Genomic DNA, 26,973 nt, shown 5'->3' on the forward strand with positions numbered 1-26,973 from the left:
ACTTGAAATACACTACTCCAGTCATCCTGACTTGACATTTTTGGATCTGTCCACTTTCTCATCAGAACACCATCACTAACAAAATAGCCAGAAGCTACATCCAACTGTGCTTCTTCCAACACAACATCCTCAAATAAAGATGCTAAAGTAGGATCCTGTTTCTGCTCATGAATTAATTTCTCACGAGATGGAAACAACTCTCCAAATCCTGTCAAACTCATTTCATCTTTGGCTATAAAAGTATCATAAAGTGAAACTTCAGATTGATTATTGGAAGGTTTACACTTATGCCTTTTAGCAGACATGGCACGAGTAGTTACACAAACGAGAAATGTTTCTGGATATACCAATTCAAGCTGATCTGGTCCATCTGATTTATAAGGAGTAACCGTAACTTCAGGAGCAGGTAGCACTTTACCCCCAGCTAAATCATTCCCCAAAATAAAAGACACTCCATCTATAGGGATTTGGGAACAAAGTGCCACCACAACATCCCCGGTAATCAAATCTGATTGAAGATGAATATTGTGTAAAGGCATTGATAAATAATCAGCACCAAAGCCTTTAACTAGTACCTCAGAACCAAGGGCTGATCTTTCTGCAAATGGCAAGATATCCTGCAAAATTACAGACTGAAAAGCTCCTGTGTCTCTCCAAATCTTTATAGGTTGTTTAAATTCAGGGTCTGAAGACAAACAAACACCCCCATCCATTAAGAATACTGAAGAACCAGCCAAATGGTCTTTCCTTGGTTGAGTTTCAACAATTGATGGTACTAGAGACACAGAATCAATATTATTCACAGGACTTACACAGGCTACAGTCTTGGAGGACTTCTGTTTTTTACTTAAAACAGGACAATCTGCAATAAGATGGCCGAACTTCTTACAGTAAAAACAAGCTCTCTGAATTTAAGTTATCATTAGTGCCTTTCTTCACAGATGGTAACACAGGAAACACAGATTTTACAAATCTGGATTTGTGCTGACCTTTGCTCTGAAACTCAGCTTGTCTATCACCAAAGTTTACCTTATGGGTTAAAACAAACTCATCTGCTAAAATTGCAGCTTGCTCTAGAGTTTTTGGCTTCTGCTCATTTAAATAAACAGACACAACCTCAGGCAAACAATTCTTAAACTCAAGCAAAATGAGTTGCCTCAGTTCTTCTTGACTTGTGACACCCTGAGAAGTACACCACCTATCAAACAGATTTTCCTTCTGCTTTGCAAATTCAACATAAGTGTGCTGAGCCATTTTGGTACAACTACGAAAACGTTGGCGGTAAGCCTCAGGAACCAACTCGTATGCCTTTAATATAGCTGCTTTAACCTCATCATAATCAGCACTTTTTTCAAGACTTAAGGCAGAGTAAGCTTCCTGAGCTCTACCAACCAAAACACTCTGCAGAAGTAAGGTCCACACTGCTTTTGGCCACTTTGAAGTGATTGCCACTCGCTCAAAATGAGAAAAGTATCTCTCAACATCCTTCTCAGAAAAAGGAGGCACTAACCAAATATGATATCCTACATCAAATGAAGAAACATCAGATCTAGGAGTTGATGTTCCTGAAGCCATCTTCCAATCCATCTCCCTAAGAAACCTCTCGTGTTCATAGTTCATCTGCTTCTCTTTAATTTGTCTCTCTTTCCTTATCCTCCAGCTGTCTCTCCTGTAAGGCTATCTCTCTTAGCCATAATTCAAATGCAGCCTCAGACAAAGGAGTCATCACAGGTTTTGGAGAAACCTTCTGAACCTTTAAAACTCCCTTATCACTGAGGACATTCCTAATGATTTCCTTCACACTATCCTTCAGTTGCTTCTCTTTACTAGTGATTGTAATATCATAATGAGAGGCTAACTGCAAAAGCTGATCCTTTGTAAAAAGCTCAAGTAACTCCTCTGAAGGCTCTTTTACAAAATCTTCTAAAGAAGCCATTTTCACCAATTAAAGCTACTTCACTGACAAAATACAGGCCTAAATTTAATTTCTGTTTCATTATTTCTTATACTAGAGTGTATAATTTCATACAACCACACGCAGCAAAAATGCTCTTACAAAACTCAATACCCAAAAGTAGAAAAAATACCAATACAAAAGATTACTATACAAAGACAAACACTATAGTTTGTTAAAGTACTTGTCAGTAATCACTTTCTCAATTTAACACATTAGGCATTATTCTACACTAAGTTCCAATAAATGAACCCTACACAAAAGCTGCTAACACTCTAAAGTTAGGATCTCATACCCACAAGCACACAGACATGCCACTAATTTTAACTCACCCAACTTAAGATATTCCCCTTACCCATAAAGATGAGAATGGTTGCCAAAATCAATATAATACAAAAAAAAACATGAGAAATCCATGGATACCTGCCTAACGTTTTCTAATTCCTATCTATCTTCTGAGGTGTACCGGGCTCGAGGCGACTTTAAAAGCAAAACCTCAACAACTGTAAAACAGTTGCGAAATGCTTACCCCCGACAGGGAAACAAGTCCCCACCCAGGATAACCTCAAAAATAAAAAAGGAAAAATAACAAATGAGTGAACCGATGGAAGGATAAATCAACCCAGCTGGAACACTCCCTATCTAACCAGGGAAACTCATGCAAAAAATTAACAACCATACTCACCAGAATAAGGTCAAACAAATGGGAATCAAAAATCCAGCACTGAAGTATCAATGAGAACATTCTACTAAACAAAATTGGACGAGCCCCCATTATGTTACAACCCAGGCTCTAGGGAAGCAACACAAAGGACACAAAACTAGAATAGCCAAACAAAATAACATTTATTGAATTACAAACAAGTTAAAATCAGAGAATGCTAAACATCATTGCTGCTCCAGTGCTGGTTGCCAGAGAGAGAGTGTGGAAAGCTGACCAGGGTTTAAATTGGCTTCTCTCAGGTGATGCCAATCAGCCAGTTGATTGTCAATGAGCCACCACTTAACTGAAACAAATCACAAATTAGAACAAAAACCAAAATACAAACCCAAGACATAACAGTTACTATATGGGATCCAACAGTATACACAAGCAGTATACAAAGTACAGCTCTGAGAAAGTCAGCTGATCATCAAACACACATTTCTGGTTGTTTTTTAAGGAGTTATGGTTGATGTGCTTAATTGAATGGTAAAATTGTGATGAAATGATGGGTTTGATGGAACCAACTGGTTCTTTCTTAGCCATGTTGAGTTATACAAATAATAATGTGTATAAACTGTGTTCATTTGATTACCTTTTGCGATGGTTATGCCCCCAAATCCACCACCAGACATCACAAGAACATCATAAGAAATGGTAAGTGAGGTTTATTTTCTTATGTTAGTTTTATTTATTACTACGGTTTACAATGTTTATATTTGTCAGCAAAATGTATCACTGTTTATTTTAGTAAAAGAGCAAAATGGAGATAATACCTACGGTTCTCTTTAAACAATAAGCCAATATTTTATTCATATTGTTTTAAACAATTTCATTTTTTATGTTTCCAATATAAAAAGTGAAATTACACAGTGAAACAAAAAATCCCATAATATCTGCATGGTTACAGCTCTGACTTCCAATTCACTGTCAGCAGCAACAACATAAACAAAGGACTTTTGTGGACTAAATGCAACTTCCTGTAGACCTACGCATTAAACAGAGTCCTTTTACAGTTTTAGAGTTTATTATATATTATATGCCTGTGCGTCTGGCAGTGACTGAAACAAAAACAGCAATTGCAGCTTTATCTAACACGTGAATGGATAGGCCAACTTCACAAAATGACAACTGCAAAAAAATATAAAATATTATAAACTGTTAAAAATTATAAATATCACTTTATGCATAAAATACCTAATAAAACTTACCATTTAAAAATAAAACAAATATTAATAATCCACTTCAAGATAAGCTCCGCCCAATGAAACCGAAAATCTCAGAAACAAATTGGTCGCCATTTTGTGAGGATTCGCGCTAGTTCACGGTGGTTTACTCGGTAGGTACAGTTGGTTTTGGAAACCTTTGATTACTTTGAATTATTCTCTCTAAAGGTGTGACATATTGTAGATGAAAATCGTCTGCAAAATGCCATACATTAAGAATGGTAGCCTATTCTAAGTTCTCATACAATGTTAACTCATTCACCGCCAGCCTTTTTGAGAAAAGTTGCCCACCTGCATTTTTGTGATTTTAACAAAATTTTCACAAAATTCCTTGCAGGAAAAATTATTTTCTGTAAATATATAAACATACAAATTATATCAAATTAAAGAACACACCCTCTGCTTTCAAACAAGCAATAAACAAACAAACAAACAAAATGGGGAAAAAACGTTTCATTATATATTTACTTTTTCTACTTAATTTAACCACTGAAATATGGATATTTCTCTTCAAAAATACAACATTTTGAGAAAAAAGCTTAAAAAATTGCGTTTTTGTAAAGAAATTTATGTTAGAGATCAGACTCAGAATCAAACATAAAGAGAGTTAAAATAAAACGTTATATTTTTTAAACTTCCGTTTTTGATAAATTGGTGGATAAAAGCGGTATCACACTTTCACTTTGAAATTCGTCCAGAAAGGCATAATTATTAGTTAAATATGAACTCATAAATGACAAGATAACTCGTAAATGGCGGTGAATTAGTTAATTTATCAGGCCTCGTCTTCCCGCCATTGCATGAGGCCTTATGTTAGTCAGAGATAGCCGTGTGACGTTAGATTTTTATTATGTGAATAATATTAAGAACTTGGGTAACTATGATATCATGAAACGATAACATTACCTTATCATCTTTAGAGATTTTGCTATTTTGTTTATGGTATGTAAAATACGAGTATGTTAATCTACTTTTTAATATCATGCATGAAAAAGAAAATACAATCAGGATAATGTTGCCAAGAGAAGTGTTATACAGCACAATAAGCCATTATTTAATACGGAATTCGTTCGGGTTCGTTCATCGTTGACAACCCCGTGTAAAATTTGTGTGTGGTGGGTCAGTATATATCAAACTGTATAGGGGGTAACTTTAGTCGGTGATCGCCGCCTGAATCTTTGTTTTTCTCTCACCACCCGCATAAAAATACCGACAGGTACGTGCACACAATGAATTCGAGCACCTTTTTCTTACTCGTCAGAAAGGGTCGTTTTTACGTGAGGGTTTGTGTGACTGCATACGGCGCTGCGCAGAACAATCGCATGTGACGTAGAAACACCGCGAGAGCCATTCGAAAACTCTAGCTGACGCTCGAATCAGTCTCGTGGTACTTTGATGTCATGTGTCGATCGGTCTGCGCTCCTCAGTGAAGTTAAAAACACAACTAGGTCATTCAGAAGCTGGCATTTGCAGATAAGGACAGTGTCGGCTTGCGATATGAAGTCAGCGTTTATACTCTTATTTTACTTGACTTAACGCCACGAGTGTCATCTGAGTGCACGTACGCCTCGATGGGCTCACCATTCTTTGAAACTACTGAGGTGATTGTAAGTAATCGTGTCTACACCAATACATTCAGCTGAGAAGTGTTAGCTTGTTTGAACAATCACTTACGAAAATCTACCATACATGTGTTATTTTTATATGATCCAAAAACAGAAATTTCATAAGTGAATTGTGACAAAACAAAGTATGAACCTAAAAACAATAAGTTACTATTTAAAAGGGATGTGACGATTACCAGTTTAATGGTATACCGTAATAAAATTGTGACCCGTGCTGTCAAAATCAGTTGGACTGAGCAAATAAAAAGTTATTTAGATTTTGACATTCTCTATTAAAAAACAAACTTCAAAACGAAGTAAAAAAACATGTATGATTTGTTGGACTCTGACAAAAACTGACAGAGCTATTGTGTTTGAAGTTGACAGAGTCAGCAAAGTTTTGAGAAAAATCGAGTTAAAGAAAGCAAGGTCATGCACATGTTTCTGGTGCCTATGCAAAACGACAGCATGAGAAAAAAAATTAAGTGAGCACACAGTAGTTAAACTACACTGTAAAAAGTCATTCTGCAGGCTTGTAGATTTTATGAAATTGAATATGTACACTTTATTTAATAAAATTAATTTCATGTAGTTTGTTATTATTTTTGTGTTAAAATTCTTTAAAAATGACTGGAATAAAAACAACTTATTGTTTTTGTGAAGGATTTAGCTATTCTTATTGTGTATCTGCGCATGTACCGAATACTGAATAAATCCAACGTAATATTAATCAGCTGTTTTAAATCAAAAACCATTCCGGGTTGTATTGCAGGTCGTGAGCGCTGAGCAGACGGATTTAGGAAATATTTCTGTTATTGTGCCAACATTCAAAGTTTTGAAAGCATTTCAGTCGAGAATGTATGTTTTTTAAACAAGAATCTGCAGTAGGTTCATAAAGATATCGCCTATTTAAACATTTCCTTCGAGTTTTGTGGCGATGGGAGCTCCAGATAATCAGCCGGCGCTCCGCGCGTAAATATACCGGTCAACGTCGCCTCACCTCGGCCAGTCTCTGAAAGTCTCCGCTGGCTGTGACGTCAATGTAGTGTTTAAACTGTGGATAAAATTCATTTCGGGTAAATTTAACGGGCAATCTTTAGTCTTATAAGTCTATAAGCAGGGTTTCTTTGTATAATTTGTTTGTAATTTGTAAATATTAATTACAATAAGGATTAATATGAACTGGGTTTGGACGTAACTTCAGCTTTAGGACCCAGGAGGTCGCATATCTAGGATGCATTCGTCGATTCGCATGCTGCGATTGGTGGTCCAGATGCAACTCATTTTGAGTGACAGAAAAACTGACCAATCATACTGTTCCTCTGAATGGGTGGGTTCTCTTATCACTAACTCTCATAGATATGTATCGTGTATGTATCTATTATGACAAATTCTGCTCGCTCGCTCGCTTGGTTTGTGTTATAAAAATAAATGTGACTTTACTGCGGTCTTTTTCGGTTTATTTAGTTTTGTGTTAACTATATTCACAAAGTATTCGAATAAATTGGTAATGTAAAACTATTCTTCGCTGTAAATTAATTGTGTGCTCAATTGCGACGCCCTGTGTTGAATTTTCCCGCGAGTACAGTATCATTACTGAGGGGAAATATAACATTATTCATTTAATTCCACAAAAGGTGAGTAAGATATTAAATGTATAAGTTGTCTTTTTAAAATGTTTAAGCTTTCTACATAATGTAAATTGAACATTTTATTATTATTATTATTATTAATTTCGCGACCTATTATCTAAATTGTGTGTTCATGAAGGCCTGTAACGTACTGCAGCTTCCTGCAGGCAACGTGAAACATTGCTGAGGGAGAACTTTATTCACAACAAAAGGTGAGGAATATTATTAAATGAATATATTGTACATATTATATTGTGTTTATAGTGTATGTGTGTGTGTATATATACACATGTGAGTAACTTGGCTAACAAATAAATATGTGACTGTCGTGTGACAGAAAAAAATGTAGGGAAAAGATTTGACCTAATTATAAATATAGATTATATATCTTTTCAAACATTTTTTGATATTATTTGTAATTCCAATGAGAATTTTTTTTTATCAGTTTTCAATATTATTGCACATTTCAAACATACCTAATAAGCCACAAACTCAGATGAACTCCATTGCACATATCTTCCAGTTTTCTTTAAAACATTTTAATATACAAGTTTAATGTGTGGATTATTTCAATATTAAAGCTGTATACATTTATAAAGGTTTTAAGACATATTTGCTGTTTAATGTTGCAGGATAAAGATGAAGATGCGGGACTTGAGCAGCTTGTGATGGCTGTAATTGTAAAGAATGGATCTTCTAGGAGTGGAAGCCCAAGGGATGCTGGAATTGTTATTGAGGCCTTAAAGGTGTTCACAGGGCATGCTTTATCCTTGGATCTATGCATTGAATCTCCAGTATCCCAGGCATCTTTTCAGGTGTTTCAGAAACTTTTCTTGGAGCTGGATTCTTCAAAGTTTATGAACTGATTACAGTACAGTAAGTCTAAACTGCTGTCTGATTTTCTGGGTGTGAATCAATGTAACAGAACACAAACATGGAACCTTTCGTCGGGAAATGTGGACGGTTTTCTTTAAAGACTGTAAAATACTTTTTGAAGTTTACACTGTTACAAATACATCATTAAAATGAGATGCTTTCCTGTTCTTTTGACTGCAATAAAATAAGAATTGATTCATCTTTGTCTGTCATTCTGAAATCAGATATAATACTCATTACTAATAAAAATATTAATGGATGATGTTAAATTAAAATAGTATAATTGAATAGAATTTATTGTATAGTGCTAGGTCTTTGTCCTGTATACCCAATATTTTGTTTAAATTTAAATTAATTTTTAATTGCAAATTGCAGATTACCTTTTTGAATGGGTTACTATTAAGGAGTTTATGTAGTGATTCTAACACAATTTTTATTTGTGGAATTTAATTAATGATATTGCTTGTAATCTGTTGCCACACTTTTATTGAGTAGATATGGCATAATATTTTTTATTGTATAGTGCTAGATCTTTGTCTAGTATACACAATATTTTTGTTTAAATTTTAATAAAAATTTTAATTGCAAATTGCAGTTTGGCTTTTTGAATATGTAGATATTAAGGAGTTTATAGAGTAAATCTAAATCAATTTTGATTTGTTGAATGTAATTAATGATATTGCTTGTAATCTGTTGCCACAATTTTATTGAGTAGATGGGGCATATTATTTTTTACAGTGTAGCCATTATCACAACAATACTCGATGCCAAGCACACACCTGGGCTTTTAAACATCATGTGAGACGAGGCTGGCTGTCAACAAAGAGCTGCACGAAATGGCAGAAAATACAAATGGTTCGCCTATTAAAAGCAAAGACCCTCTCTAGGGAAGCCTGTAAGCACTACACAGGGAAGGATTTTTTTAAGGAACAGATTAAAATGTTATCTTAAATTCTGGTAAGAAACTGTATAATGTAAAGTGTAACTGTCTGTCGTCACACTCTGAACAGATGTCATAAACCCTATTCACACAGACCTTTGGTGCCAGAAAATGAAGAGTTTCGTTGCAAAACGAGATAACTCTGTTTTTTTATTTTTCAGAAATCTCGTTTTTTTATGGTTGTGCATTCCAATTAAAGGGACACAAGGCAGCATTTTTATGTTAATAAATAATCTTCGTTAGTCGGTATATGGTTAAATGACTCATTACAGGACGAATGACGACTCTCTCGCCCGCCCCTACCGCCTGTAGGAAGAATACCCCACTTGCAAGTTTGCTGTATCCGACCTGGCGTCCTTCAGTCTCGCAAAGTCTCACAGAGGGAGGCGAGCGAAACACGGCTAGCGATTGTTGCAAATGGCAGAGCCGGGGAAGAAGCAGCAAAAAGCTTTGACGGAAGATTCCAAGAAAAGAAAAAGAGCTTCAGACCATATATATATATATATATATATATATATATATATATATATATATTATGGCATGCCGTTCAGGAAATTATTATATTTATAATATAAAGTTCCCAGACAGCACGTTCAGTCTTACCGACGTCGGCAATTGGAGGGCACCAGCGGCAAAGTGTCGGTTGGGGTTTTTCCCCTGCACACAGAATAAAAGTAGGTGGGTAAACGATCGGCGCGATGAGTCTGCAGCCGGAGATCGGCAGAGGAACCGCGAGCAACCTTTATGCCGACTGCGCCTCTTTTTTTCTTCACTAGATCTACGCAGTTGTTGGTCCACATCAAGCCGGCAGTGTAAGCGCGAAGGTATGTTGATTAAATATGATTGTGGAAATGTTTTCGATAAACGGATGGCAGAAATTGGCGTCGGAGGCAACGTTACATGTTTTTAGACTTGGTTTGTTGTTATAACTGTTGACTTGGGGTGCGTTTCCCAAAACCACAGTTGCTAACCTGTTGTGTTAGCAACTAGTTGGTTGGCAATGGAAAATAAGCAACATGGTTTTGGGAAACGCACCCCTGGTTAGTTATTATTAATATGTTCGCGTATTAAATATTTTTCAGTGAGTTGTTTTAGACAGTATTTTTGACGTGAGGGGATCGTTCGGTAAACAGTTAGGTAAACGGTAATAAATTGACGGACTGTCTTTTGTCTACACAAAAATGACATCTGTCATTTTATAATATGGACCCCTTACACTCTAAATGCATTTTTAATGATTTTGTTTAAGTGACATGCTTAAAATTAAAGGCAGCTCTTGTTGTGCGTTTTTATGGTAACGTTAAAAGTAGACCTGTCAATCAAAGAGCTAGTTTAGTACAAGTGCGCAGCCACTGTAGACAGTCAGACAAAGTGGTTATTAAGTAATAAAGTGATAGGAAGTAAGTGTTTTGGGACACACACGTATTCATAAAATAGAGCCTTTATTTAACCTTTGTAATTTAGGCAAAATAAAATGTCTTTTCTGTTTTTTTCACTCAGGTAAATACGATGAAGGCATGGCTTGGTGGCCTCCAGAACCTTTTACAGCCCACGTGATCAAATAGCTTGCGCGCGCATTTCGGCCACGGAAGTGTTGTTGTTCCCCAGTGGTTTTCTAACCTGTTAGCAACTCAGAAAGTTTATTAAAACGGTTTCCCAGCATCAAAATGTCTGGTTGTTGCGTTTGGTTGCACTAATATAATATACTAATATACGTATATATGTATCTGGCCACTTTATATTTGGCCATCTGCTAATGTCTTCTATCCACTCCACTATAGTACACGGATCTGGTAGATGTGTTGAAAAAGTTGATAAGTCAACTTTTTAAAATAACTTTGTCTGTGTTACTTCACTGCTGATTCTTACCATACTTCCGTTGCCAAACTGCGTGCACCTACGTTGCCACATCATCATTGTGTACAAAGAGTAAAAGGGTCTATAAAGACTCATACAAAATACTCCAAAGTTTTTTCAAGAGGACATCACCCAACCCATCTAAAGGATGAAAACAATACTCTTGTTGAATACTACATGAGACAAGTGAGAGTGGGGGGCTATGTTGTTCTGATGTTACTCATTGTACTTTCTATGTTCGATGTGATCAATATGAAAACTAATCTTTGTAAAAACTTTTCATTTACAGACCATCCTGACTTAGATCACCATCACCACCATCATCCCCTGCATCGTGCCCTTCATCAGACACCCAAAATGCACCACAAACATCACAGGCGAAAAAGAAGAAAACGCACAACAAACCTTCCAAAAAACCCTCCTCCCCCTTCCCTCCTACCTATGGCTGGAAACAACATAACAGTTGGCAAGTTTAATTAACTATTTTGACCTTAAAGGCTTATTTTTTTATCTTATTCACTGTATCCCCATAGTTAGATAAGTGCATACATACTCCTTTCATCTCTGTGCGTGCCGTAACTCTGTCTGATGCACCCACCGCTAGCTTAGCTTTGCACAATGACTTGAAGTAAATGGCTCCAGCTAGCATGCTGCTCCCAATAAGTGACAAAATAATGCCAACTTTTTCCTATTTATATGTTGTGATTTGTATAGTCACAACATGTACAAATAACAAGGTCATGTGAGACACAGCCATCTATTAATCATATACATACAGGGAACTATATTCTCAGAAGGCAAAGCCCGGCTACTTGGGTGCAGTGATTTGCTAGCAGCACCTGAGAAACCCCCGGTGAGGAGCAGAGAGTTCGGTCAGAGTTGTGCAGTTACTCCCCCCAAGTAGCAAGTGCTTCACCTTCTGAGAATATAGTTCCCAGTATGTATACTGTTAAAAGATGGCTGTGTCATGACCTTGTTGTTTGTACACGGTGTGACTAAACAAATCACAACACAGAAATAGGAAAATGTTGCTGTTATTTTGTCACTTATTGGGAGCAGCATGCTAGCTGGAGCCATTTACTTCAAGTCTTTATGCTCAGATAGGCTAGCGGTGGGTACGTCAGACAGAGTTACGGCACGCACAGAGATGAAGGGGTATGTATGCACTTATCTACCTCTGGGGGTTACTGTGAATGAGCTAAAATCCCAAAAAGTCAGCGTGTTCCTTTAAGTTTCCATATGTCCATTAGAAAATTAAAGGGATAGTTCACCCAAAAATGAAAAATAATGTCATTAAGGACTCACCCTCATGTCGTTCCAAACTTGTAAGACTTCCGATGTTTTATGTTTAGTCCGAGAGCTTTCTGACCCTACATTGAAAATCTATGCACGGTATACTGTCCATGTCCAGAAAGATAATAAAAAACATAATCAAAGTTGCCATTTGACATCAATGGGTCAGTTAGAATGTTTGAAGCATCCAAAATACATCTTGGTCCAAAAATGACAAATTTATTCAGCATTCTCTTCCATGTCTATTGTGTAGCGCATGTGTCTGACTAAAGTCTTGTGACGCAGATGGCGTGTTATCCTCAGATATGTTTGTGAATTTTTTTCACATTTACAGCATTCGTCTCCCTCAGACTGTAAACAAAGCTCGGGCGCACAAAAAAATGCGGGGACGCACCTAATAACACATCAGCCACGTTGTACGTCAGCTGCGTCACTGCAGTCATGTGACTTTAGTCTTGTGCGCGTTCAAAACAGAACCGGAAGAGAAGACAATGCTGAATGATGTCGTAATTTTGTTATTTTTGGACCAAAATGTATTTTCGATGCTTCAACACATTTTAACTGACCCACTGATGTCAAATGGCTACTTTGATGATGTTTTTTTATTACCTCTCTGTTCCTGGACAGTATACTGTGCATAGATTTTCAATGGAGGGTCAGAAAGCTCTCGGACTAAATCTAAAATATCTTAAACTGTGTTTCGAAGATGAACGGAGGTCTTCCCCTCATGTCGTTCCAAACTCGTGAGTCATTAATTACATTATTTTCATTTTTGGGTGAACTCTCCCTTTAATTACATGCTCATACTTTAATTATGCCTGATAAGAATTTGTAATATTTGTGTTTAAACATTTTTCGAATTTTAATCCTTGTTTTTAAATGGCCATGACAGTGACAAAAAGGAAGCAGCCTTCTCTAGCCCACCCAAGTTTCCATCAAAGGAGCAAGCCTAGTAAGACATTTTATGTGTATAATGCTGCACTTCTCATACAGCGAATATCAGATGTAGATATCTAATGTGCAAATCTTATGGTTGATGTGCCTTTTTGATCATCTTTCTGTTGTAACCTTTTTTAATCTTCTTGAAGTGTCAGTAAGAAGAAAGCTGGCTAACCCTCCTTGTTTAACTCCTCCAGCCCATCCCACATCATTGTAGAGTGAAGTGATGTGTAGCCTATATTGTTAAATGCATCAGTTCACTAAATTCAAGCAGACACAATGTACTCCATAGGTCCACAGCACATACCATAGTTTGATGTTCCAGAGATATGATTTTTGAGTTTATATTAGTAGTGTGATCAGTAAACCAAGGTTTTCTGTCTTTCCAAGAGACTGCAGTTAATATTCAGAAAGAGGCGCAGAGAACTGAAGGCTTTCCTGACTGTAAGCCATTTAAAACGCAGACAATGAAAACACTGACACGTGTGTGTGTGTGTGTAGAAATGTGTGGCAATTACTCAGCCCACTGACATTAGTTTATCTAATTGTGATAAACTTGACTTACTGTTCACTCCAATAATTTCGTTTTTCTGTATTTTTTAGTGACACCGAATAATAACAGAGGCCTGTGTGCTTTGCAGCAGCCTCCACGTCACCCTCTTCCAGGGCTCCGTCAGAGGACTAACGATAGTAAGATATTTTACATCTAATGTATGAATCTGCACTTTTTACTCAGAACATCATACTGAGGTAGTAAAACAATACATTTCAGAATAATTCAATAGCAAATGAATTAGGGCCAGATTTTAAAATCAAGCTGGATCTGGGCCATTTGTGTTTTTTCCATTTAAGTGATTACATCAGTGAATGAGGACCTTCTTCGTACTGAATGTAAGTTTCCGTTAAATATGTGATGCATAGACCCTTTTACAGCCCACGTGATCAAATAGTTTGTGCGCGCATTTCGGCAACGGAAGTGTTGTTGTTCGCCAGTTGTTCTAACGTGTTAGCAACTCAGAAAGTTTATTAAAACGGTTTCCCAGCATCAAAATGTCTGGTTGTTGCGTTTGGTTGTACTAATATAATATACTAATATACGTATATATAAAGAGTTTGGTCCCAAATAAACGCCATTTTTGAAAAAAAATGAGTTGCTGCCAGAATCAGTATTATATCAGGTCAATATTAAAAAGTAAATTCTTAATTTTAAGCAAAATCCAATATACGCCGTGTTATTCTGTCATCTTTTCTCCCTTTTTTCCCAAAATGCAATAAACGCCACTCCTCCTTTTTTTACAGAATGCCATAAATCCGCTCCACAGTTTGCAGCGCACCATTGCAATGTAAACAAACAATGGCGGCGCGCTGAGTACACGGAATCCTAGTTTTCCTCATCTACTTTGTACTTCGTGATCAACAAACAAACAAAAACAAAATAATACTTTAATAGCATTGATAAACCTGTGATGGTTTTCTGTGACGGGAAAGAAACGTAAGCCATCAACATCTAATAATTTACGCAAGATTACGGGTGCTTGTTTGCCCGTGCCGACAGCATCAAGTCTCTGTCATGCTAACACATTGACCCCAGCGGATCTTATGAAAAACTTTCCATAATTTTACTCAAAGTCAACGAAAATCGAGCAGGACCAAAACATTTTACAGCTGATCGCTGTGAAACACGTTAAGCGACGACGTCAAGTATAACCGCATCAATGACAGTGTTCTTAATATGACAAAGTAAGTGTTTTGATTAATCTGTTTTTATAATAAATCTTTGAAAATCAAGTTATGGATTTGATTTTTTTTATGTTTTTATAACCTAAAGATGCTATGTGAAAGTTTGTAACAGAAAATAGTGGTTTTCATCTTGTCACTTTCTTGGTATAGAAAACACGTTTTAACAAAATTTGTCAAAATGGATTTATTGGGTTTTGGAACCAAACTCTTCATATGTATCTGGACACTTTATATTTGGCCATCTGCTAACGTCTTCTATCCACTCCACTAAAGTACACGGATCTGGTAGCTGTGTTGAAAAAGTTGATAAGTCAACTTTTTAAAATAACTTTCTCTGTCTGTGTTACTTCACTGCTGATTCTTGCCATACGTCCATTGCCAAACTGCTCGTGCATACGTTGCCACGTCACCATTGTGTACAAACAGTAAAAGGGTCTATTGGGTCTTTAAACTTGTGGCTGTAAGCGCACTTAAAAAGTTTGAGAGCAAAAAGCCTACATACTGTTTAGCAGTTTCACAATCTAATTTTATCATTTCATAGTGACAACCGTTAATTGGCAGCAGGAAGATGAATATGAAGGGCTGGGCTCTCCTGAACATAAGCTGTTTAGCATGCAGATCAAGAACACACTGAGACAGGCACACACACACACACAAAATACACAGCGCACACACAGCACAGTCCTACATAAAATGGGGAATGACAAAAATGACAGAAAAAGTTTTAGAACCACTGCTGTGGGGTCACTTATTTAGCTCTGTTAGTTGGACCTGGGTGATGCTGTTCTTTGTGTAACGGGCCTTTTTCTGTATTTCCTAGTGCCACAAGATGATTGACAGCAAGACACACCCAGTGATGAAGGGATGTGCTCTCCTTAAATCACAGCCTATTCATCAGGTACTCCTGAGTAAGTCCTACAATGTGTTGACACAACATGATTTTATTTTTTGCAAAATGCTCTGACTTTTCTGAATTGTCTTTTTAGAAACCATCCACGAAGATATATAGACTTTTGTGCTGTCTTATTTTTTTCTGTTGCTTATTACATTATTACATTTTTTTAGGTGCTGTGTTAAGAAATCCTGCCTACAAAGTTCCACTGAGGCTGATGTAAAGATGACTGTGAGAAACTGGCTGCGGCTGTCTGAGCAGAGACAGGAATGGGGGCGGCAAAGGCGGGACAAGCAAGCATCTTAAGTGAAATAATTGATTGGACTGATTCTGGAGTAGGACTTATTCTGGAGGGAATTTCTTATTTTTGTTGCAGTTTGCTATGGGACGGTTTCAAGGACAGGGATTAGACTAGTTCTAGACTAAAAGAAATGTTAAGAGCTGTCCAAACTGAAAACAACTTGCACTGACATATCATAAAATACATCAGTGTCTTTTGTGATGCTTCAAAATGCACACAAGTAATGTTTTTATTAAGACATGTTATTAAAACTAGTTATATTTCAGAATTAAACTAAGGCCTAGTCCCGGTTTAAGATAATCCCTGTCCGGGAAACCACCCCAAAGTGTAATTTGTGGAGTGTTAAAATAAATGAAACTGCCTTTGCAAAAACAAAGTAAAAAAAAATGTCCAGATGCCCTTCTGTTTTGTTATTTCTCCTGGAAAACTCACTGATCCATTTTTTTCTGTTAGACTGACATTTACCAGGTTGTCATATTGTGTATGAAATACACCCTACACATAACAATCACTTACTTTCAATTTAAACTTTTTTTGTCATAAAACCTGGCAACTCAAAAGGAAGCGGCTGCAGACTGCGCAGCAACGGACGGAGTCTTGCATGCAAGTGGGCCAGTTGCCTACTTCTCAACTAGCTCTTGTCAAATTGTTAGGGAAGAAATTTTATGATTAACACAACATAAACTGTTATTGAGGGTTGATTGTTGTTGATACACAATATGAAATGAGTTAGCCTGCAGGGGTCTCCAACATTGTGAGCAAGGGCTACAACAATATGTATAAAACAATCTGGAGGGCTACTTTTTTATTTATTCTACTCAAAACTTTTTTGTTTTACTTACTGATTTTATTTTATTTTACTTTTTGATATGTTTTAGTATTGTTTAATATGTTAACATACGTAAACCAAGCCAAGTTAATATAAAACATATGTATGTAATAAATAAATATTACAATTGAGACTAATAGAATGTGCTGTCACCATGGAGACCCCTGGCCTAAACAAATCAATTATATAACTGTGGGATCCTGACGCCTCGCTCCCTTTAACACTGGAACAGCTGCTTTATAAGCATGCCTTGACGTTTACAGCGATGCAGCCGAAAATCAGCTGTGTTCAATGGTAGAGCGAAGCGGATCGCGCCGCATATAGGTCATAATAATTAGGGCGGGTTTACGTTGGCTCACGGTCGGCGATCATTCTAATGCCACCATCTTCCCGATGTCTTGCCTATTAGCTACCGATCTCCATAAGACATCTCACCGAGGCACTTTATGTCGGGCAAGTACATGCGCCCCAACGTCGGTAAGAGCTAAATTGCTGTCTGGGTTTGAATATATGGAATGAAAAAGTCTGAATATATGGAATGAATCTCTGAATATATGGAATGAATCTTGAATATATGGAATGAAAGTCTGAATATATGGAATGAATCTTGAATATATGGAATGAAAGTCTGAATATATGGAATGAATCTCTGAATATATGGAATGAATCTCTGAATATATGGAATTAATCTTGAATATATGGAATAATCTTGAACATATGGAATGAATCTTGAATATATGGAATGAAAAGGTCTGAATATATAGATTAAAAACTCTGAATATATGGAATAAATCTTGAATATATGGAATGAAAGTCTGAATATATGGAATGAAAGTCAGAATATATGGAATGAAAGTCTGAATATATAGATTCAAAACTCTGAATATATGGAATGAATCTCTGAATATATGGAATGAATCTTGAATATATGGAATGAATCTTGAATATATGGAATAAAAAAGTCTGAATATATAGATTAAAAACTCTGAATATATGGAATGAATCTTGAATATATGGAATGAAAGTCTGAATATATAAAATGAAAGTCTGAATATATGGAATGAAAGTCTGAATATATAGATTCAAAACTCCGAATATATGGAATGAATCTCTGAATATGTAAAATGAAAGTCTGAATATATGGAATGAAAGTCTAAATATATAGATTCAAAACTCTGAATATATGGAATGAATCTCTGAATATATGGAATGAAAGTCTGAATATATGGAATGAAAGTTTGAATATATGGAATGAATCTCTGAATATAGAGAATGAAAGTTGAAAAAACAAAACCAGGATAATCAAATTTAGTGGATTTCCTCTGCGTAGCTCAGTAGCATCTTTATTAACACATCTTTGTAATTTCACAGCATACAATAAATACTCTTCCTTCAATCAAATGTCACACATAAATCACCATTATTCATCAAAACACAGTTCCGCACTTCCCTGTACAGTATGCAGGGATGGGCAGTATTTTTGATGCATGTATTTCAAATACAAAATAGTATTTTCAGTGATGATTAAAATCCTTTGTATTTTGTATCAAACTATTTTAGTGTTTTGTATTTTTTAAATACTGTAAAATACTTTGTAAGAAGTCTACACAATGACATCATAGAATGCGACCTCTGATTGGTGCCTACTGAGAAGTCCCACAAACACACAATCACAAACTTGACTGTTAGAGCTTACATTTTTTAGAATACCTGTTGTATTATTTTTATATTTAAGTAAATGTTATTCCTACACTATGTGTCCTGTATACTTATATGGCTTTCAATAGATTTGGTGGTTGGAGTTTGGTTAATACTCCTTGACAAGTTCTGTTGCTACTTTATATTTCTGGCTACATTTAAAATCTTGTAAAATACCACCTACCGGCCCAACGACGGATAGGTGAAGGGATCTCGTGTTCTTTCCTTCCTTAGTGCTTCTATAAGAATAATTCCATTTATTAGGTTTCAATTGATTTATTTGACCTCTGGGGTTAAAATATAATCTGACTCAAATGTATAAATTATCAATATTGTTCTGATGCTGATCATAACTTATATTAATCATTTTATTCTCTTAATTATTTAAATTTATATAAAAAAATAAGATGTACTCCTGAAGGTGTTCAGTTCCATACAGCTGGGCGTAGAGGCATTCTCCTTCTAACTTAAATTAAAATTAGAGGTTTCTCCAAAACACATTGAAAATAAGAGGATCCATCTATATTTTAGGTTGAGGCAATTCTCCATCCAACCTGTAAAGTGAGGCAATTATACACATTATATTTTCAATAGAGGTAATTCTCCTAATCTAGGCCACCTTCGGTATATTTATCTTAACACATAAAATACAATAAAAGACTTGACACATTTTTTTAATAAACAAAAATTAACAATTTATTTTGCCAGGCAGGTCCCACGTAAATCAATTATTTGGTTATTCAAATTTAACAATTAAGAAGATCAACACAGAAAATAAACAGTCACAAAGTAAAATCATACCTGGCAGTTAAAGACACCAACCCAGTATCACGACCAGACGTGAAATACTCACGTTGGTCCACGTTGGAAAACGTGTAGATGTCACAGTTTAACACCCTCAGACGTGAAACTTACACGTTTGAGAGACGTGAATCTTACACGTTTGCGTCCAGTGGCGAAATACCCGGATGTTGACCTATTAAACTCTGCCATAACCTATTTTGATTTTCATTAAACCGAGTAAAATGGCATTCTGTTGCATTGACGATCACTGAGCAATTTTCTATTTAATTATTTAAAATGTAAGTAACATATTTAAACGGTGAAAAGCATTAATTTGCCTTGTTCCACGCAAAAAAAAACCCGTCTAAATGTCATATTATTATTAAAGTAATGAGTAAAACGTCTATTTTTCTTGCTTTCCCCAGCTAGGTGAAAGGTAAACGATGTATTATATCGACGTTTACCATGTTAACCAAACTTTTAAATACTCCACCTAGTTCCGTTGCTTAGCAACTCCAGTAACTTCAGTGCCATAGGTTTAAGAACCTGCTTATACAGATTAGGAGACATTATGTGTTCGCTGCATTTGTAATGTTTTAATTCCGTAAATAATTTTTTTGCTGTGTATGGTAGAAAACATCAATAATCACATACTCTTTCCAAACGTGAGAACTACACGAAAGGGGGACCTCGCGTGGCGTCACCGTAATTTGCTAAAGTTTAATTTAAATAATAAAAATAAAATAATAATAATTAATAAAAAAAACGCCGAATAACTATTAACATGATTAATACTCTCAAACGTGAAACTTGCATGTTTTTCCAGCTGTGGAAATTTTGGAAAAAAATACCGTTATTACCCATTAATGATGACGTCATTCCCGCTTGCAACCACGACTTCCTCCTCTTCGGACTTCATCAAGCAGGTAAGACGCGTTGACAACAATATGTATAACAATGTAATTATACAAGCGCTATATATTAAATAACATATTTAATATGTGTATGGTGTTCTTTGGTCACTGTATATAGTTATATAATATTCAAAGCTATAAACTTTCAATGTTGACCTTACTGTATGTAACCTTAGGTATTTGGGTTATTAAGGATTTACCAAGAATAAATGGCCTATTCTATGAGAATATGGAAATTGGTGAATACAGGCCTAATAAATGAATATTGATGCTCAATGCAGGCCTTATTAGGCTCTCATACAGACATATTAACTTTAGTTATTTGTTAATTGCTAATAATTATTCCCTAATCTTAAATGTTACCATCATTTCATCAATCAGTTCAACTTAAATATTTTATCAGTTAATAATTTTAATCATTTCAATTGATATGATCAGAGCTCTTGTTTAAAATGGACCAGTTCGGTACATCAAAAAAGGTTTTATGATTGGCTATGTATACCCAGATAGCACAGGTACGTCTGCAAGATGTCTGGTAAAGATCTGGAGATCTGGAATGCATCTGTTGTGTAAAAACATCTTATAAAGGTCTTAGAAAGAGCTGCTTTACATACATTCTAAATCAGAAACGTCTTGCAGACGTCTTCAATATGTCTATATGACATCTTTGGAAACGTCTCAGAGGCGTATTGCAGATGAGCAAACAATCTTAATAATACGTCTTGCAGATGTAAACGCAGACATCAAATAGACGTCTTCGATATGTATGTGTGCTATCAGGGTAGTGTCTGTCGTATTGCTAATTGGGCTAACTTTAGCTGTCCCTTATACATAGGCTATAAACTCATCATCAAATATGATTATTTAAGTTATAGGTTATTGGTTGTATTTTTGTGGCAGCAAATGTGACTGTCGTTTAAAGTACGAAGAACGGAGTAAGCATTCTAATGTGTAGGCTATTTTAGACCCCCCCTCAAAAAAAAATGCCAGAGACACCGTGCCCTGATGTTAGTGACTAGCCAGCCAAAGACCAGAAAAATTAACGTTTATATCATTTCATCGTATCATTATTGTGAAACCCATTTTTTATGTCTCTTTCCAAACAGATATGCCAGGACCTGGTTCAACTTTAAAGAAATGTGTGTCTTGTTCTATGCCACTCAATGTGGCTTGCAAGACGTGCAAGTACTGCAAAGCAGCGCAGCCCCACAATCTGCGTTTGAAAAAAAAAATTGAGCGATTTGATTTGAAATCAGAGACATGGGCCCAGGCCCAGAAAAAAAACAACACATCATCCCACCTGAGGGATGACGCTTCTTTGTTGGTATGTTACAGACTATTATTATTTTGGGCTTGCATACATAAGTAATTAAACACCTGGTTTTTTTGTTTTGTTTTAGGTTTACACTTATTGACTCATCTTCTGAATGAAAAATCACTGTAAAGCTTCTAATTACTGATCCCAAAATTCTAAAGACAGTTAGCAGCGAAATAGTTCTTACGAATATGTATGCACGCAGCATATGTCATTATGTTAGTATACGAAGAACTTGCTTTAACTGACTCTGAAATTTACCAGAGCATAAATGTTCAGAAATAATGTAGATTTTGCTTTACTCTTGTTGGAAGCTGGAAAGGTTTCAGGCCCTCGGCTCCAGGGGTGTGTTATTTATATCCCGCCCTGGGACCAAATCGTGGACCTGTGAGGTTCTGATGCCCAGATGTAAGATCACTGAGGCAGCATCTGCCTGCCTAAAGAGGATGGAGGCTTTGTTTGAATTTGTTGTTCAAGGTATTGTTGTATGTTAAAGTAAAATATGACATCATTAGATAAATAATAAGTTTAGTTTTTTATAGCAGGTATGCCATAATAAAATCAATTAAACCCTTTAATTACATGGTGTTATTGTATTTGCTTTTTCTTTATTTGTTTGACTTATGTTAATACTAGGTTGGAGTCAGTCAGAGAAAGTGACAGCCTCAGCAGCAGAGATCCCACAGCCTCCTGTGGACAACTCACTGGCTACATCAAGTAAGTGTTGCATAGTTACATAATGTACTGATATTCCACCCTAGATGCTGTTTATAATTTCACATTTTGTATTACTGGTTGCTTTTAGGTTATTATGGAGCCCCTACTCTTGCCACTCCTACCCTTACAAGTGCTAATCTTGCCATTCCTACTCCTCCAGCCCCCACTCTTCCCATTCCTACCCCTCCAGCCCCCACTCTTCCCATTCATTCACCTCAAGCCCCTACTATTCTCATTCTTACCCCTCCAGCCCCTACTCTTCCCATTCCTACCCCTCCAGTCCCTAATCTTCCCATTTCTACCCCTCCAGCCCATAATCGTCCCATTTCTACCCCTCCAGCCCATACTCTTCCCATTCCTACCCCCCCAGGCCACACTTTTCCCATTTCTACCCCTCCAGCCCATACTCTTCCCATTCCTACCCCTCCAGTCCCTAATCTTCCCATTTCTACCCCTCCAGCCCACACTCTTCCCATTCCTACCCCTCCAGCCCCTACTCTTCCCATTCCTACCCCCCCAGGCCACACTCTTCCCATTTCTACCCCTCCAGCCCCTACTCTTGACATTCCTACCCCTCCAGCCCCTACTCTTGATATTCCTACCCCTCCAGCTCCTACTCCTGCCATCCCTGCTCCTGGAGGAAACAAGAGGAAGAAGAAGAATGGTGGGTGTATATGTTTTTAAAAACATGTATCTAATTTATTTTTGAGACAAAGAATCTAGTGATTGTTTTGCATTAGAAAATTTATGAACATTTCACCAAAAACAAATTGTGTATTTCAGATTGCTCTCACAGCAGCCAGGAAGTATACAAGGGAGATATTTTAAAGGAACGAGTTAAAGAGGTTGGTCAGCCATTACCTGATATGGATAAAAAAACTAGGCAGTAGAACATTAAAGAATGGATGTTATTGCAGGGTTAGAACTGAACTTATTAACCTGTAAGACTTATCTACATGCACATAATGATATGACATGATATAACATATGATTTTCAACTATTATTTCACACATGTTTTACATTTGTGGTTCAACATTTCATTGCAGTTATAACCAGCAGTGAAATGTAAAACAGGTCCGCTCCATGGACAGTGCCATTATTATCATAATACAAACACAAGAAGAAATTCCGAATACATATATATATATATATATATATATATATATATATATATATATATATATATATATATAAACTAATTGCACAGAAGTATTAGACTAATACATTTTAGGTGAATAGAAATGTACAGAGATACTTACAGAAATATTTGGGTGAACAGTAATTTACAAGACATATGTGCAATGTAGAACAGGTTATTGTATATACTGTATGTAGACAGATATCATATACTGTTTGTAGACAACTTAACACAAAATGCAGTCTTTTATTTATAAAAGTGTATTGATAGTTATTGCACGTGTAAGCCTACTTAACTACTGTATTTTAAGTTTAGATCTACAGATAACGTTACTTACAGTTATTAGGTTTTTTAACACGTTTGCTTCATTATTAGGGGGTTTTGTGTGTAGATTGAGGGGGGACTATTTTAAACTATCAAACTAACTTAATATTATCCTTTTTCATTAGGGGAGGAAGGAATACCTTCTGAAATGGCACCCTTGCAGTTTATGGTATGTATAGAAATGTTCTTTACTCTTTAACTCCTTTTTATTTTCAATGTTGTTTGTTTGTCTGTAAGCAGGATTACGCAAAAACTACCAGCATGAGTTTCATGAAAGGTGTATCATGGGTCAAGGAAGTATCCATGACATTTTAGAGCAGATCCAAATCAATGGGCAAAGTTGCACATTTATTAACATTGTGCCACACAGCATTTTGCCTAATCTTTGCTTTTATGGCCCTAATTTGTTGGTAGTTTCAGTAGTTAAATACACATATTCAAATAAGAATGCGTTTGAACTACTAGGAGAATGTTGAAGATCTCAGTCAAAAAGTAGTTTATTCAATCAAAGCAGTAGAAAAGTACATAAAGCACTCAGGGTTCATCGGAGTTGGAGTGAACCCTGGGCAAAGTCAGTCTTAACACTTTGTACAGTTTAAAATCTGTTTCCCCACCCCTAATGCTAATGCCTTTGAGATGTAAACCGAGAATACCAATGTAAATGGCCACTCTCTCTTTTTGTTCTAAATTCCTTACAGATAGTTCACCCAAAAATGAAAATAATGTCATTAATGAATCATGTCGTTTCAAACTCGTAAGACCTCCGTTCATCTTTGGAAACACAGTTTAAGATGTTGTCTTAATTTTTGTTATTTTTGGACCAAAATGTATTTTCAATGCTTCAACACATTCTAACTGAACCACTGATAACTACTTTGGCTGGGTTTACACTTTGCATTAACATGCGATCTTGGTGCGATCAGGACATGGCGCATTTACATTTGTGCAAATCAAAGTGGCTTCTGTATCCAGATGTGTGATCAGATCCCGTGCGGGGAGACGTGCTGAATGAATAGCTGTCAATCAAAATGGCTACAGCTGTCTTTAGCCACATGATTTGGGGTTTTCGCGCTAACCGCAATCCCTTACAGTGCTACTGAGAAGCCAACCGCAGAGAATAACTAGCAAACCCAAAAATCGTGATATTCACATTTTAAGCGTTATATTTTTTAGCTTTAAAAGTCAAGTTCAAGTAAAGTTACACTGGCTGAAACATTCATCCGCGGTGCGGACACTGCAGATAAGATAATTATTTGTAGCGTCTGCACCGCGGATGAATGTTTCAGCCAGTGTAACTTTACTTGAACTTGACTTTCACCCGCATGCTTTTTATAAACAACAAAATCTGTGTGAAACATTAGGATGACTGACTCCACTGTTTTATTCTGCCTTAATAACGTGCTTTTGGCTCTGCCTGAACTTATATTTCTATTTTACCAATAAACTGTTGTTAGTTATGTTTCCTGGTAATTTTAATATGATTTAATTAAAAGAGCTAACAATTTCCTAAATTTCCTGTTTATAGTGCATAAGAAGTAATGTAATTTACAAACACGTATAAGTAACTTTGCATAAAACCAACACTGAATAAATGTATTTGGTTAATGTTATTATGGTTTGTATGTGTTTTAAAGTAACTTAAAATGTGTTAAATGAGACAGAAACAGCCGATTGACCAGAAAGAAGCGCAACATTCACGTTGATATGTCGCCATGGAAACTCAAACATTATAACGGTCCTGATTTCTGCCATTAAATATTAAATCTCTCCATGAATAGTTGTAACATATTAAACATATGCCTGAATAACTTAAATACAGTCAGCAGTGTTAAAATGCTTTTGTATATTGATTTATTAAGATACTTTTAAGCGTAGCTAGCATTGCTCCACAAATATGAATGTATGCGTCTCTCACCTGCGCTCCATGACCTAACGTCCTTTATTTTTGACAGCTGTCAGTGAGAGGAGATGAAAGTGGGCGGGGCTTTGTGTGCCGTTGACCTGTGAATCTAGATACGATGGCTGGATTGCGTTTACATTACACTGAGATCTGATCACAATGCGTCCTCGACGACCTCTGCATCAGGACACACAGATCGGATAACATTCCGATCACAGACGCGTTTACACTTGTTTTTACAATGTGTATGTGGACAACATCCGGATACAGATCGCATGTTAATGCCAAGTGTAAACGCAGCCTTTGGTAATGTTCTTAATACCTTTCTGGACTTGGGCAGTTTACCGTTACTAGATTTTCAATGAAGTGTAAGCAAGCTCTCAAACTAAATATAAACATCTTAAACTGTGTTTCCAAAGATAAACGGAGGTATTACGAGTTTCAACGACATGATTCATTAATGACATTATTTTCAGTTTTGGGTGAACTATCCCTTTAATTAAATGGTCAAATTGATGTGATTAGGCTATGGGGCTTACACAAGTTATAGGATGAAATGTGAACATATGTCGTCTTATTTTCATAGACCCTCTTTGACCTGTGTTGGTTCTTAAAGTCATACTTTTGCTCCCATACTATAATTAAGATAATGTACCTTTAGCTTATATTATCATTGTATTGCTTGGACTGAGATAACCTCTACAATAATCAAGCCTTTTAGGTGGATGAGCTTGTTTTAACATCTAAGTTGGAGTGAAATCTGTTTACTCTGTAATTCTTGCCGTATGTACTCATTAGCCAACGTATATAAAAAATCTGGGCTACACCATCCCAAAATAGTTCTCCAATATAACTTGATTATAATATTCTATTTCAGTTAATTTCTTTCTGCAGGGTTTGTAAAATTCCACTGTACTTTGTAGAAAAGCTTTTCAAAGTATATAATACGTATCCATGTGATTTACATAACATAAGCCATTTTTTAACCGTGTAAATGATAATGAATTAAATGTGTTTTGTAAGTTATTGAACTCTTAAAATAAAGACTTGTTACACATAACATACATATGTTCTCTGTTTTCATTTCAGTGGAAAAAAATGGAGAAGCACCTGGGTGGAGGAGGATTCCTTCCTTGCAGTGTAGTGTGTGTGTGTGTGTGTGTGTGTGTGTGTGTGTGTGTGTGTGTGTGTGTGTGTGTGTGTGTGTGTGTGTGTGTGTGTGTGTGTTTAATAAACAGTTGTTACAATGCCAAATATCTTCATTGGACTTATTCTTTTATGCACTTTCACATACAATGCATTCTGACAACATCTGTGACGGAGGATTCATCACACATTAAATCTGATTAAAAAAGTTTTTGGGTACCAGTACTGTTGTCAAATATAAGTCCTTATTGC

At 36.2% G+C, this 26,973-nt stretch overlaps 2 protein-coding genes and 2 long non-coding RNA genes across 6 annotated transcripts in view; all 4 read left to right on the top strand.

The window, feature by feature from the left end:
• Window positions 1-26,973, top strand: part of LOC129445969 (histone-lysine N-methyltransferase SETMAR-like) — a 125,069-nt gene that overhangs the window by 48,091 nt on the left and 50,005 nt on the right. The window lies entirely within an intron of this gene.
• Window positions 5,656-8,583, top strand: LOC129440335 (uncharacterized). Of its 2 annotated transcripts, XR_012360223.1 has the most exons (3): window positions 5,688-7,124; window positions 7,258-7,330; window positions 7,751-8,583. It is a non-coding gene; the product is annotated as an uncharacterized lncRNA (long non-coding RNA). The 2 variants fall into 2 exon arrangements; XR_012360222.1 differs by having other exon boundaries at window positions 5,656-7,330.
• LOC141353054 (uncharacterized) lies at window positions 13,363-16,534 on the top strand. Its single transcript, XR_012360099.1, has 4 exons — window positions 13,363-13,467; window positions 13,627-13,713; window positions 15,584-15,671; window positions 15,829-16,534. It is a non-coding gene; the product is annotated as an uncharacterized lncRNA (long non-coding RNA).
• LOC129444492 (uncharacterized) lies at window positions 19,308-26,782 on the top strand. The gene is made up of 8 exons (XM_073859756.1): window positions 19,308-20,192; window positions 21,287-21,504; window positions 21,810-21,972; window positions 22,132-22,212; window positions 22,301-22,876; window positions 22,996-23,057; window positions 23,801-23,844; window positions 26,665-26,782. The coding sequence occupies exons 1-8, from the start codon at window positions 20,051-20,053 to the stop codon at window positions 26,717-26,719; spliced, it is 1,341 nt and encodes a 446-aa protein (XP_073715857.1). The 5' UTR covers window positions 19,308-20,050; the 3' UTR covers window positions 26,720-26,782.

This window comes from Misgurnus anguillicaudatus, chromosome 21 (genome assembly GCF_027580225.2).
Source record: "Misgurnus anguillicaudatus chromosome 21, ASM2758022v2, whole genome shotgun sequence".
Classification (NCBI taxonomy): Eukaryota; Metazoa; Chordata; class Actinopteri; order Cypriniformes; family Cobitidae; genus Misgurnus; species Misgurnus anguillicaudatus.